This window comes from Stomoxys calcitrans, chromosome 4 (genome assembly GCF_963082655.1).
Source record: "Stomoxys calcitrans chromosome 4, idStoCalc2.1, whole genome shotgun sequence".
NCBI lineage: Eukaryota > Metazoa > Arthropoda > Insecta > Diptera > Muscidae > Stomoxys > Stomoxys calcitrans.
Window position 1 is genome coordinate 42,553,530 of NC_081555.1, and position 14,325 is coordinate 42,567,854.

The window sequence follows — 14,325 nt, forward strand, 5'->3', positions numbered from 1 at the left end:
TGTTTTTAATTCTGTAATTTTATTACACGTGTTTTTATATACAGTTGGTGGGGACACCAACTTCGGAAGTACAACCTGGCATATAGAGTCGTACTCTGCCATTTCAATTAAAGTCCAAAAAAAAAAAAAAAAAAAAAAAGTGAACAAGTTTTTTTTTTATTTTTAACCATTGGATATTCATGAAATTTTTCATTTAATTTTCTTAATACTTTTCGCATAAAACAGCTTAAAAATGTCTGCGGAGGAAGGTAAGAAAGAACATAATTGAAGCACTGTAAGATTTGCTCATTTCAAACACATTTCTTGCAGAACTTTCCAAGTGGTTGCGACGTAAAGACAAGACGTTTCAGGAAAATCTCCAATTTGCTATTAAAACTTGGCAATCTGTTGAATTCCCATTGACCACCAAGTACGAAATTATTTTGCATTGGATTTCTAATAACAACTGTGTCGATGAAAAGGATGTGGTTGAGGAAGATTTTAAAGATTTTCTTAAACTAAAGGCTCAGCCAGGATTGATAAATAGAGATGCCAAAGAAGCTTTCATAGGGTGGTGCCTGAAAATGGCTTCTACCTTTGACCACAAATCTCGAAAATGGTCCGAATTGTATAATCTGCTGGTCGATTTTGAAATACTGCAGGATCTCTTTAGAGTGAATTATAACTTACATGCTCAAGTGTATAAGTCTTTATTTTTCTGTTATGAGAAATATTTGGAGAATATTGCTGTTGTTGAGACCAACTTCCTAAACACAAACGAAACCGAATTTTTCGTCTCTATTTTAAATAAACTAAAAGAAACAATTAGACGATGCGGAGACGTTGCAAAGTTTGAGCAAGCTTTTACATCAATAACATTAAATGCTTTGGTTAACGTTCTGCTGACGATGAGAAAGTTTAAAGTCGACTTCTTGGAGGAATTTATAGAGATCGAACGCCAATTGACATTCGATATGAACGCCAATAGTCTTATGACTCGTATTATGGATATGCCTTTTCATGTACGACTTTTGACCATGGAGTGCTCCATTGTCAATCGCAAAGGCATAACGGATTATATAGACATCATAATAAGGAACATATTTAGTAGATGCATGACCAACGAATTGCTGAAACAGGAGGGTTCGTTGAACATTACAATGGCTGCATACATTTTAGAAATGCTGCGACGTCACGATGTTAGTTTAACACAAAATCAATCAACTTTGCAATATCTGGGTGACCATGTTGCCAAGGCCGTTAAAGTTGCCGACGGAAACTATATGAGAGAGATATTGATGCTCTTGTGTGCAGCTTTGCGCTTAAATCCTTTAATTTTGGAAAATCATATATTTAAAATTACTGTAAAAATGATATTGGCCCCAAAATCTGGTAATAAGGAGGAGCAACAATTATTTGAAGAATATCTTGTGCTTTTAATGGATATGTTCAGGCGCTTGAGTCGAGCAGAGAAATTCGTAGCAAATCTTCTTAAGACCATTAACGATACATTTAAACATGGCACAATTTCGTTGAACACTAAAAGAAAGTCAAGTGTGGACTCAGAAATTCCATCAAAAATGCAGAAAGTCAATGCCGACGTCAATACAACGCCAACCAAAGCCGAGGGAAAAGTGGCGAAATATTTAAACATTCTATTTGAGGACTTTTTTAAGCCTGTGCTTACACAAAAGAAGTACCTGGAAAACAGGTATCTTTCTGCAACAGCTTCATTTGCGGCTTTGCAGAACTATTGGCCCAGCAATCCAGTCGGCATTGCCTTCTCAAAAATAATTACTGGCCTTGTTTCAAAGCCTTCGGTAGTTATATGGAAAACATTGTTATACGCCCTAAACGACCTGATAACGTTTTTCAAGACCAGAGATACATTGGGAGATAATGATCTATTCCGTTTGGATTTTCATGTAGCTTTGTTGTGTCAATACTGTTCGGGTTGCAAGTTGGCCGAGCAATCGGAAAAATTCATACAAGATATAAATAGCCAACGCATATTCATGACAGATGTTTTACAGACCTTTGGAAAATTCATACTGGAACGCGAACATCAACCAAGAACCATGGCCGCATTCTTGGAAGTTTCGTATTATGCAACATGCTTGGAGCTCATATTGAGTTTCTATAGACCCGATGGTTGTGGCCATGAAACATTACAGCCTTCTTATACGCTGGCAAGTTTGCATGGATTTCTCTCACCGGATGAATGGAATTTAATACAACAAAGAGTTTTAAATTTTGGGCAAACGAGTTGCAAATACCTACTACAGCGCTTGCAGTTACAAAAGAGCCAATCAACATTATTGTTGTTGGATAACAAAGGAGAAGGACAGCTACTAGATCGTTCCATTGGGGCGAGCGATAAGGAACAGTTATGTACACTTTTAAAATCCAATAACGCAAACTGGCTTATATCTCAGATGACTAGAAGCGGAAAGATGACAGTTGCTTCCTGTATTACACATTGTGCAGAATTATTGCCATTGGCTTGTGAAGATTTGGACTTGCTGGAGTTAGTTTCCTTGGCAATATATGAAGAGATAACTTTGTCCCTCTCCTCCAAAAATGCCTCCCTCAAATCACTAGCTTGCGATTTTGATGAAGTACGCCAGTGTGTGGAAACATCTGCGAGCGAAATATTAATAAAGCGTTTGATAGATGCAATTAACAGTCGGGCTGAGGAAGCATATAAGGTGAAAAATATGGATGTGGATCAAATTAAAAATAAGTTGGACATACTTTCACAACTACCGCTGGGGCAGCTTAGACGACAACGTAAAACTATTATATTTGCTTTACACCTTTGCCTATATCGAGATCTTAAATTTGGTAAAGCAGAAGACTTGGCTGAACAGGCATTGGAACAGTTGAAAGGTATGTGGTCTACCACTTTTGGGAAAAGCTAAACAGCGGCGTTTTTCATTTCTTTAATTCATTTTCAGACATTTTGCATTTTGGACAACAAGTTTTAATATTCAAATATTTTCCCGCTGATTGCCTCCTAAAACTTTTGCCTTGTGAAAGTTGCTGGGAACTTTATGAGTTCCTTTTCGCTACAATTAAGAAAGAGGAAAAAGGCACCGACCAATTCCTGCAAGACTTGGCCGAAATTATACAGGCATCACAATCCGATCATACAATTGACAATGATAAAAGGAAACTATTGTTGATTGCCATTGAAACGCTGTCGTCGCTTACTGGTCCCTATGCAAAGAGAATGCGAAAACATTTAGAAGCATTTTTGAAAATATTCGCCGAGTATTTGAACAGTAATTTCAAAGAGTCATCAAGTGATGCTAATTCCAAAAAACACAAAAAGTTTGTGCAAAAAACCATATCCGGTTTTGCATCCTACGCTTCAGTTTTACTTACAAGAGCTGCAAAAGCAAAAGATGAAAAGGAAAATAAAACGGAAACTCTCAATGATGTACTATATAAGCAAGAAATAGACGAGGATTTCCGACGAATTAACAAAATATACATTGGACATTCAGTAAGTTGAACTATATATAAATTATCTTTTACATGATTTGGAACAGAGTTAAACGTGATTGCGTTCTAAAATTTTTTTTGTGGAACAAAACTTAAAAAAAGGAAAAGCTTTATGATTTTTTTAAAAGGGTAACGTTTCGATATGGTTGCCGTTTTACTAGATTAACCCTTAAGTTGCAGTTGTAGCCACATTTGCTTTTGGATGTGACGATCCTTAATTCCATAGCAGAAGGTTGTACATGACATGACGTCCCTCCAGCCAGGCCTGTTTCAGGCTGGGTCACTAATTATCTGTGTGCTCGCCAGTCATTTGTGGAATTAGGGATAAGAAGTCGAAGCACCTTAGAGTGAAACAGGCATAGAGATCGTATCATATGCGGACGATTGTACGATCATGGCATCAGGCCCCCGACCCATTGATGATATCTGCGATAAGTTGAACGTCTACCTCAACGAACTTACATCATATTTCGCTGCAAGAGATCTGAGCCACATTATTCACTACAAATACTCGTAAGGTGAATACTGAGCTGACTGTGATGGTCGATGGAGGAATGATTCCGACCGTCAAGTGTCCCAAAACACTTGGCGTCACATTTGACTGCTCTTACACATTTTCCCCATATGCCACAGCAATTTGCGATCAAGTCAAAAGGAGAAACAAAGTCCTCAAGTCAAGGATATATGGGATTCGGTTTATTTGTTCCGTATAGACTGAAAAACGGCAGAACCGATTTTCTCGAAATTTTCGCGTATTGTGTAGGTTGGTTTGGAAGGAAACAAAGGCTATATAATTTTTCGGTATCGGAAAGGGAACGGATCCTCCCCCTTATGCCAAAAACACAACCCAAAATCAAAAGTGGAACGATCGGGACAACATAAGTATCAAATGAAAGGTATTGGAGAGTAGAATACGAATATGGTATTAAAATTTGAGTCTAAATACCCATCGGGCCGCTCCAACCCCAAAACTGCCCCAAACAGACATATTGGACGTTCATTTCAATATGGGGCCCAAATGAAATGTATTTGGGAGTACAAAATGAGATCAAAGTATAGAGGGTCCTGCCACCCCTCAAAAACGCCATTAGACCCATTATGTCTATATGATAATTCGCTAAACCGATTTCTTAAAATTTTCATAGAGTGTGTACGTTTGTCTGGAAAGAAACATAGGCTATATAATTTTTAGATATCGGGTGAAGGCGGACCCTCCGTTACTCCAAAAACGCCACCCATAACCGAAAGTGGTCCGATGGGCACAATTAGGGTATCAAATGAAAGATATTGGAGACCAGAATATGAATATGGTATTAAAATTTGGTTTCAAGTATCCAGTCCTCCTTAAGATACGTCAAATGGGTTATTTGACCCATTATGACAATATGGGACTCCATATTTTAGTCAAAATATATCTGAGGTGCCATCCCTCCCCTAATGAGAACATTACCCTAAGGAAGAACATTACCAGCAGGAACCGAGAAGGGGTAAATTCTCACATATCAATGAGTGCTTTCCGATTCAAGTTTAAACTCAATGATAGGGATCTTTTTTTATAGCCGAGTCCGAACGGCGTCTAGCAGTGCGCCACCTCTTTGGGGAAAATTTTTTAAAAGACCATGCATGGCATTTTACCTCGCAAATGTCGACAACATTAAGAGGGTATAAACAACGCTTTGTTCGATGTTCTCGCCAGGATTCGAACGCGTTATCCGCATTCAGGGCGAAGTGTCCCCACCCTAAAAAGATATTAGAGAGTTAAAGAAGGCGCAGCGGAGCGGTCCCGGTGCGGCTAGTTTAAAATATAAAAGATAATCAATTAACAGAGCTCTTTTCATCACTTTACATAGCTCTGTTAAAATGTCAGCCTAGGCTATTCAAATTTATCTTCGGGGACATCGAATAAGTACATTGGCGTGAAGGGTTTCATGTTGTTGTTGTTGTAGCAGTGTGTTATACACTGAGGCGGCAGCCCTTGCCGATGAAGAACTCCATCGGGTCAATACGGTACGTAAAACCGGCTGCCATTGGATTGGCGAAGGGTTTCATCGGTACGCAGAGCCAGCTGCCATGGTGCAATGAGTATTTGAAGCTACGTTTTCACATAATTGTCCATTCAAAGTAAGTGGCGCCTAAAAGTCAATGCACTAAATTGAATTAGGTTATTTTTCAATGTCTAATATGTGTTATAATTAATTTTGGTTCTATCTTAACTGAATAGTTTTTTATTTGAGATAAAACTTCTTCTGAAATATTTCTTACAGATTGATTATCGCAATCCACATGCCTTGCGTCTCATGAGATTGGCTCTGAATCACAAAGAGGTACTGCACCTAGATCAAGATGAAATAGAGTTTGTTTTAACTAACTACTGGACACAAATCAATGAAGATCTGCGACATTTAGAAGACCAGAATAATAAAACAATCGAAACAGCTGTAAAATTGATTATTGGTAATAAAACCAATGAAGATCTCTTGTTAACCCTCAAGGCATTGGATAGAAATAATCAACCCGAAAACTTTGCCAACATTTTGCGACTTGTGGGCTTAATTGCGAAATGTCCTTTTAGTATCATCAAAGGAGCAGTAAGTTGTTTATAGAATAACATCCAATTTGTCCTTTTGTTTGTTTACTATCTATGCATGTATTATTTACAGATTTTCAATGAGCAGTACAAAAAAATCACCTTTAATATAACAGTGCTTTTAAAACGAAATGAACAGCAACAGTTAATTGATTCTGATTTGGTCTTGGAGCTCTTGCATTGTCATCAATATATTTTGGATAATAAAATGGTAAACGAATTTATTTTGATTTAGACATATGTAGAATAATTTACTCATTAAATTTTCAGGTGCCTATAACAACGGATACAATGGACAGCATATTGTCTTTTCTCATGGACATAACTATGAAAAAATTCCCTTTAAATGATGCGAATTTGAGAATTTTTCATTCTTTGCATTTGGCCATGACGGAAGTGTGTTCTTCAATGATTAAACAGCGTCACCTATTGCTAATGGATCGTGCCCCACAATATATGCATATTTTCAAAGATCTTCTGCAGTCGGTGGTTTGGTACAAAAGCGATCGCCAAAAGGACACGGCTTTGCCAAGTGGCGAATTGGATGACCTAGCCGAATTGGCAATGAAATTGGAAGCATTAATGCATCTGGTGGCTCAAAATAGCGTTGCCTTCAAAAGGGTGGCTCCGTTTGTTCTAACATTTATTATTAATTTAATGGTATCGAATAAACGGCCAACAACTCTCTACAATAACGTAAGTTTCTTCAATTTGTTTTAGGCAATTCAAAAATATATTGAATGTTTTCCATTTATTATTGCAGATTAAAACTCACATCGAAAGTATCTGTTATGATTTGGTGGGCATATGCGACCACCGTGTTGGTCGTTTTATTTTGCGTTGCTCCAATGAAGCGGGTCGTCAACTTTATGAATTACTTGTTAAGGACTATCAAAAATACCATAAATTTAAGGGCAAAGTGTAAGCTTTGTGGAATCAAAAATATAAGGCGCAATCTGATTTTAATGGTTTCAATTCTTTGAAATATTGGCATAGGACAATAAATGTTTGAAAATGACAAAAACTTTGTACAAATATTATTAAAAATTGAAAGAAATTATACTTTGGGTTGATTTTTTTACTTTTTTAGCTCTGGTCTGCCGAGAGGGTTACACTTCTTCAGGTGCTGGGGTGGCTAGCGGACATTCACTCGATAGCTGTTTATCGCTTCTGCTGCAGTACCAATGTGTATGTCATCTAGACCTGAGTGAAACGTCACCTGGCTTAGAGCTTCTCTCTAGTAGCGTCGGACTTTTCCCTTTGGTTCGTAGATGCCCGCAGGCATCCACGTTTTGCACAGTGAATGAGGATGCCCCCACTTGGATTACGAGAAGGTGCAGCAGCTCGCCACACATTTCCATTGCATTCCCTGATCTTCTGAGTGACGAATGCTGGCAAGCCGTCACCGCTTTGGGGTCAGACCACCTCCTCATAATTCTCACCATCGACCGACCATCCGACGTCATAACCTCTGAGCGCCGAACGTTTATCAATCAGAAGAAGACCGATTAGGCTGGCTTCAGAGAGTATACCAATCGCCGCTTCAGTGAACTGCCACCCCCTGGGATGTGCTGGTGGCCGAGAGGAAATTCCGAAACATAATTAACGCAGCAGCCGCTCGCTACCCGGTCGAATACCCCTAGTGCGGCCCAATTTCCCGGCACAGGCAGTGGTACTCGCAGACGACCGTAATGGGATTCGTTGTATGGACCCACCTAACCCCAAAATACTTGGCGTCACATTTGACAAAGTCAAAGAAACTTAAACATCATAGGTTGGGCTATCGCCAGGAGTGTCTATATTAGACCAGACGGCAGCAGACTTATGGCAAATTAATTTGAATGGAAATCCAGTTCTTTGATGTTAATTTGGAGCAGCTAAAGGAAACCATTTAAAAGGGCTCACAGCTATCCCGTGCTATGTCGATCTATTAGTTGTTGTTGTTGTAGCAGTGTGTTGTACACTGAGGCGGCAGCCCTTGCCGATGAAGGACTTCATCGGGTCAATCCGGTACGTACAACCGGCTGCCATGGGATCGGACAGCATTCATTAATATGTGAAAAGTTTGCTTCTGTTCCTTAATGGAATGTTCATGGGCTAATTTGCATATTTTCAATTACAATTTTTGGGGGTTTAAAAACGTTTTAAAGTATTGGCCGGCAATTCAAATTTATTTTTCTTAAATCCCTATATACAAATAACTACTTTCAAATAATTTAAAACATTGATAAAAATTCAGGCAAATAGTGAACATTTCTCGCATAATGGCTGATCTACATTTCCGGTTCCACTGAAAAAAGTATGATTAGTAAACATGACAACACTCTCGATATCAGATAAGACTCGCATGTATACTCACAATAAAGAAATGCAAGAGTTGCAAACAAATGCTCCGCATTCAGTGCAAGAATAGCCACACTCTTCACATAAATTGTTCTGACAGTTTATGCAATTGCTCTGGACATAGGTATCCCGGTTACAACATTTGGCTTTGCGACGAACCCACAGAAATTCGTCGTCTTGCTCTTCAGCACCCTTGGCGGGTTCGATTTGGCCGTTGCCGTATAAGACTACCAAACGGTAAAGCGGTGATTTTTTGTTACGATCCGGTTGAATGTTGTTGTTGCTCACAGAACGCGCTGCCTGAAATAGCATTTGTGTTGTCTTGGCTAAAAGATGGAATTCAAAAAGTAAATAAATAAATGCCGTTTCAGCAAGTTTTGTGCATGAATTACCATGAATTTGTTTCATTTTGTTATTGTCGCGCGAGTCCATTATCTTCTCATTGACATGCATCTTTCTTTGCAGTACAAAAGGTGAAGAATCCTCTTCAGAACGCATTCGTTTCAAACAAGCTCTCTCCATGTTTATTAATTTAAAAATAAATTTAGAATTTTTTTTGCGGTAAGAAATGACTTTTATAGGCTAAAATATGAGCCCCGGCAAAAAGCTAAAATTGACTAAATCATGTTCGTAATTAGTCTTCATTAAGTTTAACAAACTTCTTGGAATGAACAGAAGTTTTATCATTGTAGGTGCCCATTTATTATTTATACATGGGAATATTATGGTTTTGTTAATCAAGTAGATACACAAATTACGAAACGTCAATACATGTATCGTTTAATATTGATGGAAAAATTTTTGGAAATAGATTTGGAACATTTGAAAAAATAGCGACAAAATGTTTGTAAACAACATAGTTGTAGTAAAGTGCAGCATATTATGAAATAACAATTAGGGTTTACTTAATAAGGTAGTCTTAATAATCAGCAGAGCATAAAGCAGTTGTCGGAAGGTGTACTATGACGGCCGTATTCACAATTATTTACTAATGAAGCATATAAGTGACCAATAGTTATAGAACCATTATTGTACAATAAATCCACTTTAGCATTTCGTGTGAAAATAGATACAATAGCAGCTGACAAACTTAAGTGCAATTTATTATTTTGTTTGGCTACCCTATTCCGCTTTAGTTAAATAATATTGCTTCAGTTTTTTGACAATCGGTTTCAGGTATAGGTTAGGTTTAAGTGGCATTCTGCTACCAGACTCACTTTTCGTTTATTGTGATACCACAAGAACAGGAGAAGGAAGATGCCTTCTAGTTCCTACATTGGAACAATTCAGTTCGCTTTAAAAAGTCCCACAACTTGCGAATGGTAACATCCGCTAAATCAGACACGTTCTCAAAGAAATGATAACCTAGAGTGGAACTCCTTCTGACTGCCAGTGCAGGACACATACACAGCAGATTTTCTATAGTCCCTTCTTTCTCGACAGAAAGTACTTCGACAGCAGCAGTTAGTGAAACATCTAAGGAGAAATCGTCCACACCGCAAGTGCCCAGTGGATGCGTACTGAAGCTCATCATGACAAGTTCTAACGAATCATGTGAGGATGAACTCCTGGTGGAATCAGAAGAAGAGGCTAACACAACAGTGGTTTGAAGTTCTGAATCCTGACTATTGTCCGGTTTCTACAGATAAATCTCCACCATTGTAAGGCCCCATCGGCGGCACTAAAGGTCCTCCTGATGGCAGGGGGATTTGACGCGGTTCTTATCCAGGAACCATGGGTGTGTGGAGGAATGATTCGTGGACTAACAATTTCGGTATTTAAACTTCTCAAGCGTACGGAGGATGGAAGACACAGAGCCTGTATTCTTGCAAGGAGTAGTCTAAATGTTTTTCTTCTTCCATCGCTAAGCACTGAAGATTTAGTGGTAGCCAGCTTTGAAATAAATAAGTCTCATCACTGGCTGCCTTCCCTATGTATGACACACGATTCAGAGATGCCGCCTTCAGACCTTAAGTCGCTGGTTGAAGCCACTTCTGTAGGGAAGAAAAGCCTCATTGTAGGAAGTGATGCTAATGCAAATCACCAGATATGGGGAAGTTCGGATGTCAACCAATGGGTGGCGATTTGTAATAAAGGGGATAAACCGACCTTTATTACCTGGAACAGGCAGGAGGTACTAGATATTACCTTTGTATCGGAAGATAGTGGAAGAATATGCAACTGGGAAGTGTTGGATGACCACAGCTTCTCTGATCATCGTTATATTAGTTTTAGCCTTGGAGAAAATACTGAAATAGTGGTCCCTCGGCTAAACAGAAGAAAGGCGGATTGGGACAAATTTCGGCACAAATTCTGCACGTCTATCCCCTCTAGACCAGAAAAGGAAGTGGAAACTGCGGAGGATATAGACATAGCGGTCAAGCGGATCACGAAGGCCCTGAATGACTCGCTTGCGTCATTTTGTCCTAGTGCCAAGCCTAAGCGCAAACAGCCATGGTGGACCCCGGAGCTGGTTGGTCTGCGGAAAACTTTTCAACATAGCAAAAGCCACAAGAGCAGCACACAAATGGGAAATCTATAAGGCTTAGCTAAGAAAATATAAGAGCGAGCTGAGAAAGGCTCAATAGAAATCCTGGGTAGAATTCTGCAGCTCAGTGGAGGATACATCTGAGGCCTTTAGGCTAAGGAAGATTCTGTCCTCGAGAACTATTACGGTGGGGTATATTGAGAAGTCAGAGAGTGTATGGACAATGTCTAGTGAGGAAACTCTAGAACTACTCTCCAACGGACAACGTGGCGCCAGAAAGGGTTGTCACTGGTATGCATTCGTTGGAGGCTATTAGGGAAATTGTGTCTGAGCCGAAAATCCTTTGGGCGATAAGAAGTTTCGACTCCTTTAAGTCGCCAGGCCCTGATGATGTATCACCGGTTGAATTACAAGCTGTGTCTGATAATCTGCTTGTATCAGAAAGTCACGAAGGTCATTTTCGTTTTCCGAAAGCAGAAAAATCTTACCACACGAAGGCGAAAGATTTTCGTCCTAATAGTCTGTCATCCTTTCTGCTGCTTGAGAGGTTGATAGAAACATATCTTAGGGCAAAGACCCCTGGAGATCGCCTGTCGCGGCTGCAGCATGCATATAGTAAAGGCAAATCCACTGAAACTGCCCTTCACGACCTATTCGGCTACATAAAGGGTACTCTCGCTGTCAAGGAATATGCAATGGTAGCATTAATTGACTTTGAAGGTGCTTTCAATAATGTAAAACCGACGTCAATCACGAAGGAGTTTCTAGGCATCAACTCTACCGTAAGAAAGTTTATTAATAACTTACTTACTAAAAGATGCATTACGGCAGGCTTCGGATCTGCGGATCTAAAAAGATGGATTCCTCTACTTTGGAATATAGCCATTAACAATATATTATTGTCTCTGAAAAAAAGGCGTAAAAGTGGTCGCGTATGCTGATGACGTGGCAATTGCGGTCCAGCACTCTATGATATATACTTCAGGAAGCTCTACGTGCAACAGCAAAGTGGGCTACCGAAAGTGGTCTGGGTATATATCACTGCAAGACGGAAGTAGTTCTTTTCAGCAGATACAAGTTGCTTACAGTGGAACCTGTCTCTTTGGGAGGAGAGAATGTTCCATTTACAGAAGTGCAAAGTGCAAGTGTTTTGCTGGACAGGAAATTGAAATCCAACATTTCGGAAAGGGCAAAAAAGGCCACTCTTGCCCTAAACACCCGCAAGAAAGCTATTGGCAGAAGTTTGGGATTTAGAACACGTGTCAAGCATTGTGTATATACTGGAGTTGTCAAACCTTTAATGCTAAATGGTGTTGTGGTCTGGTGGACGGCGCTTCAAAATCCGTCCTTCTCATCGGTCATGTGGCGGCTACGGACACTGTGTTATACTTGATACAATATCCCATGTTCCAGGCAGTGTGGATTACATCCTACCTGAGCCGCTTTTTGATACAAATTACTGTACCACTATTACTGATTGAACCGATTGGAACTACGATATCCCTGGGAACAGAAGTTACATAGAGTTTTATACGGATGGTTCCAAACTAAACGACCAGGTGGGCTTTGGGGTGTACTCTAAAGATCTAGAACTGGTCATATCGAAGAGGTTACCCGACCACTGCAGTGTGTATCAAGCAGAGATCCTTGCAATTAAGGAAGTGGCTAAGATATAATGTCATTACGACGATTGGCATAAATATCTTCTCATTTCTGAACAAAAACACCGCCCTCGACTGTCGCAGATCTCTTAATGAGATGGCTGAACAGTTCAAAATTCACTTGTTCTGAGTGCCGGCCCACAGAGATATACCAGGGAATTATAAAGCAGACGAGTTTGCGAGACTAGAAACTACCTTACACACTCCAGGGACACTGGAATCTGTGGGTATCGGACTATATCTTTATATAGCCCCCATATAGATCGATCCGCCGATTTAAGGTCTTATCCCAATAAAAGCCACATTTATTTTCCGAATTCGCTGAAATTTGGTACAGTGAGTTGTGTTAGGCCCTTCGACATCCTTTTTTAATTTAGCCCAGATCGGTTCAGATTTGGATATAGCTGCAATATAGACCGATCTCTAGATTTAAGGTTTTGGGTCCATAAAAGGCGCATTTATTGTCCGATGTCACCAACATTTGGGACAGTGAGTTAAGTTAAGCCCCTCGACATATTTCTGCAATTTGGCTTAGATCGATCAAGACTTGGACATAGCTGAAGAGAAGAATTAAAGTCTTGGCCCCATAAAAGGCGCATTTATTGTCCGATGTCGCCAAAATTTGGGACAGTGAGTTGTGTTAGGCTCTTCGAAATTTTTCTGCAACTTGGCCCAAATTGGTCCATTTTTGGATATAGCTGCCATATAGACCGATATCTCGATTTAAAGTCTTGGCCTCATAAAAGGCGCATTTATAATCCAATTTCAAGGTGAAAATACATGCCTTGTGCTATGGGGCATAAGGAATGTATTTTCACCGGATTTTGACGAAAAGTGGTTTACATATATACCCGAGGTGGTGGGTATTCAAAGTTCGGCCCTGTCGAACTTAACGCTTTTTTACTTGTTTAATCAGCAGATAGTGTTTGCTGATACCATCGAATTTATTTCTTTCGGTACAACGGCTGGGCTGATTTTAAAAATAACTTCGAAACTGTACATGATGACTGGTGTCTGGCTCGAAAAACCCAGTTGTTCGTTTTCCCTTGTAGTCTAGATAGCCGCGCCTATGGTTTCTTGCTCGTGGCTCTTTTCCCTTTTATGATGGCCAAACGTTACATGGTTCGCCACTCTACCAGGGACCTTACTTTGGGAATTTTTTGAGTTTAGTCTCCAGACATCGCTTGGTAGCTCTCTTCGTTAGGTTAGTTGCCGGACGGAGAGGTTTTCAACTTTGCATAAGGTTTTTATTAAAATTTGGAAGGTAAAGAACACTTATTACCTCTTGCATTCAATCATTCCAGCATTATATGTTTTGTCAATACTGTCGTCCCTATTTACTGTACATGTATAAACGATTGATGAGTTTAGTTAGATGTGTACCAAATTGTGGTAAATATTTGATCGGGGACATTTTATCTAAATTTTGTTGATTGTTTGCACACTTCTAGCGAATAAAAAATTGTGGTAAATTGAATTGTCTCCATACAAGCCCCACACCGAAAAACAACAGCAAACATAGCCACACATGGAAAAGAATTCATGAATCCGCGGGTATGTGGAATTGTGCAATTGCTTCCTGTTCAAATTCAAATAGATTTTCATATGGGGTAAGTATGTCTGTGTGTGTGTGTGTGTGCGAGTGTATTTGTATGCTTGTAGGATATTACTGTGCATGATTTTATTCTAAGGTACACTTGTGGCAAGGATTTGAGTGTGGTTGGCTGAAGTGTTAACTGACAGTGCCAAATCTCAGATTG

The 14,325-nt window shown here is 39.5% G+C and overlaps 2 protein-coding genes across 2 annotated transcripts; one reads left to right on the forward strand and one right to left on the reverse strand.

Annotated features, from left to right (window-relative positions):
• Positions 1-138: 138 nt before the first annotated feature.
• Positions 139-7,133, forward strand: LOC106094396 (uncharacterized). Its single transcript, XM_013261609.2, has 7 exons — positions 139-248; positions 310-2,868; positions 2,937-3,487; positions 5,751-6,074; positions 6,147-6,284; positions 6,344-6,769; positions 6,837-7,133. Exons 1-7 carry the CDS (start codon positions 233-235, stop codon positions 6,996-6,998), a joined length of 4,176 nt encoding a protein of 1,391 aa, XP_013117063.2. The 5' UTR covers positions 139-232; the 3' UTR covers positions 6,999-7,133.
• A 1,090-nt stretch (positions 7,134-8,223) lies between these two features.
• LOC106094393 (apoptosis regulatory protein Siva) lies at positions 8,224-9,195 on the reverse strand. Its single transcript, XM_013261605.2, has 3 exons — positions 8,809-9,195; positions 8,433-8,742; positions 8,224-8,363 (listed from the first exon to the last, which is right to left on the reverse strand). Exons 1-3 carry the CDS (start codon positions 8,936-8,938, stop codon positions 8,309-8,311), a joined length of 495 nt encoding a protein of 164 aa, XP_013117059.2. The 5' UTR covers positions 8,939-9,195; the 3' UTR covers positions 8,224-8,308.
• Positions 9,196-14,325: the final 5,130 nt, after the last annotated feature.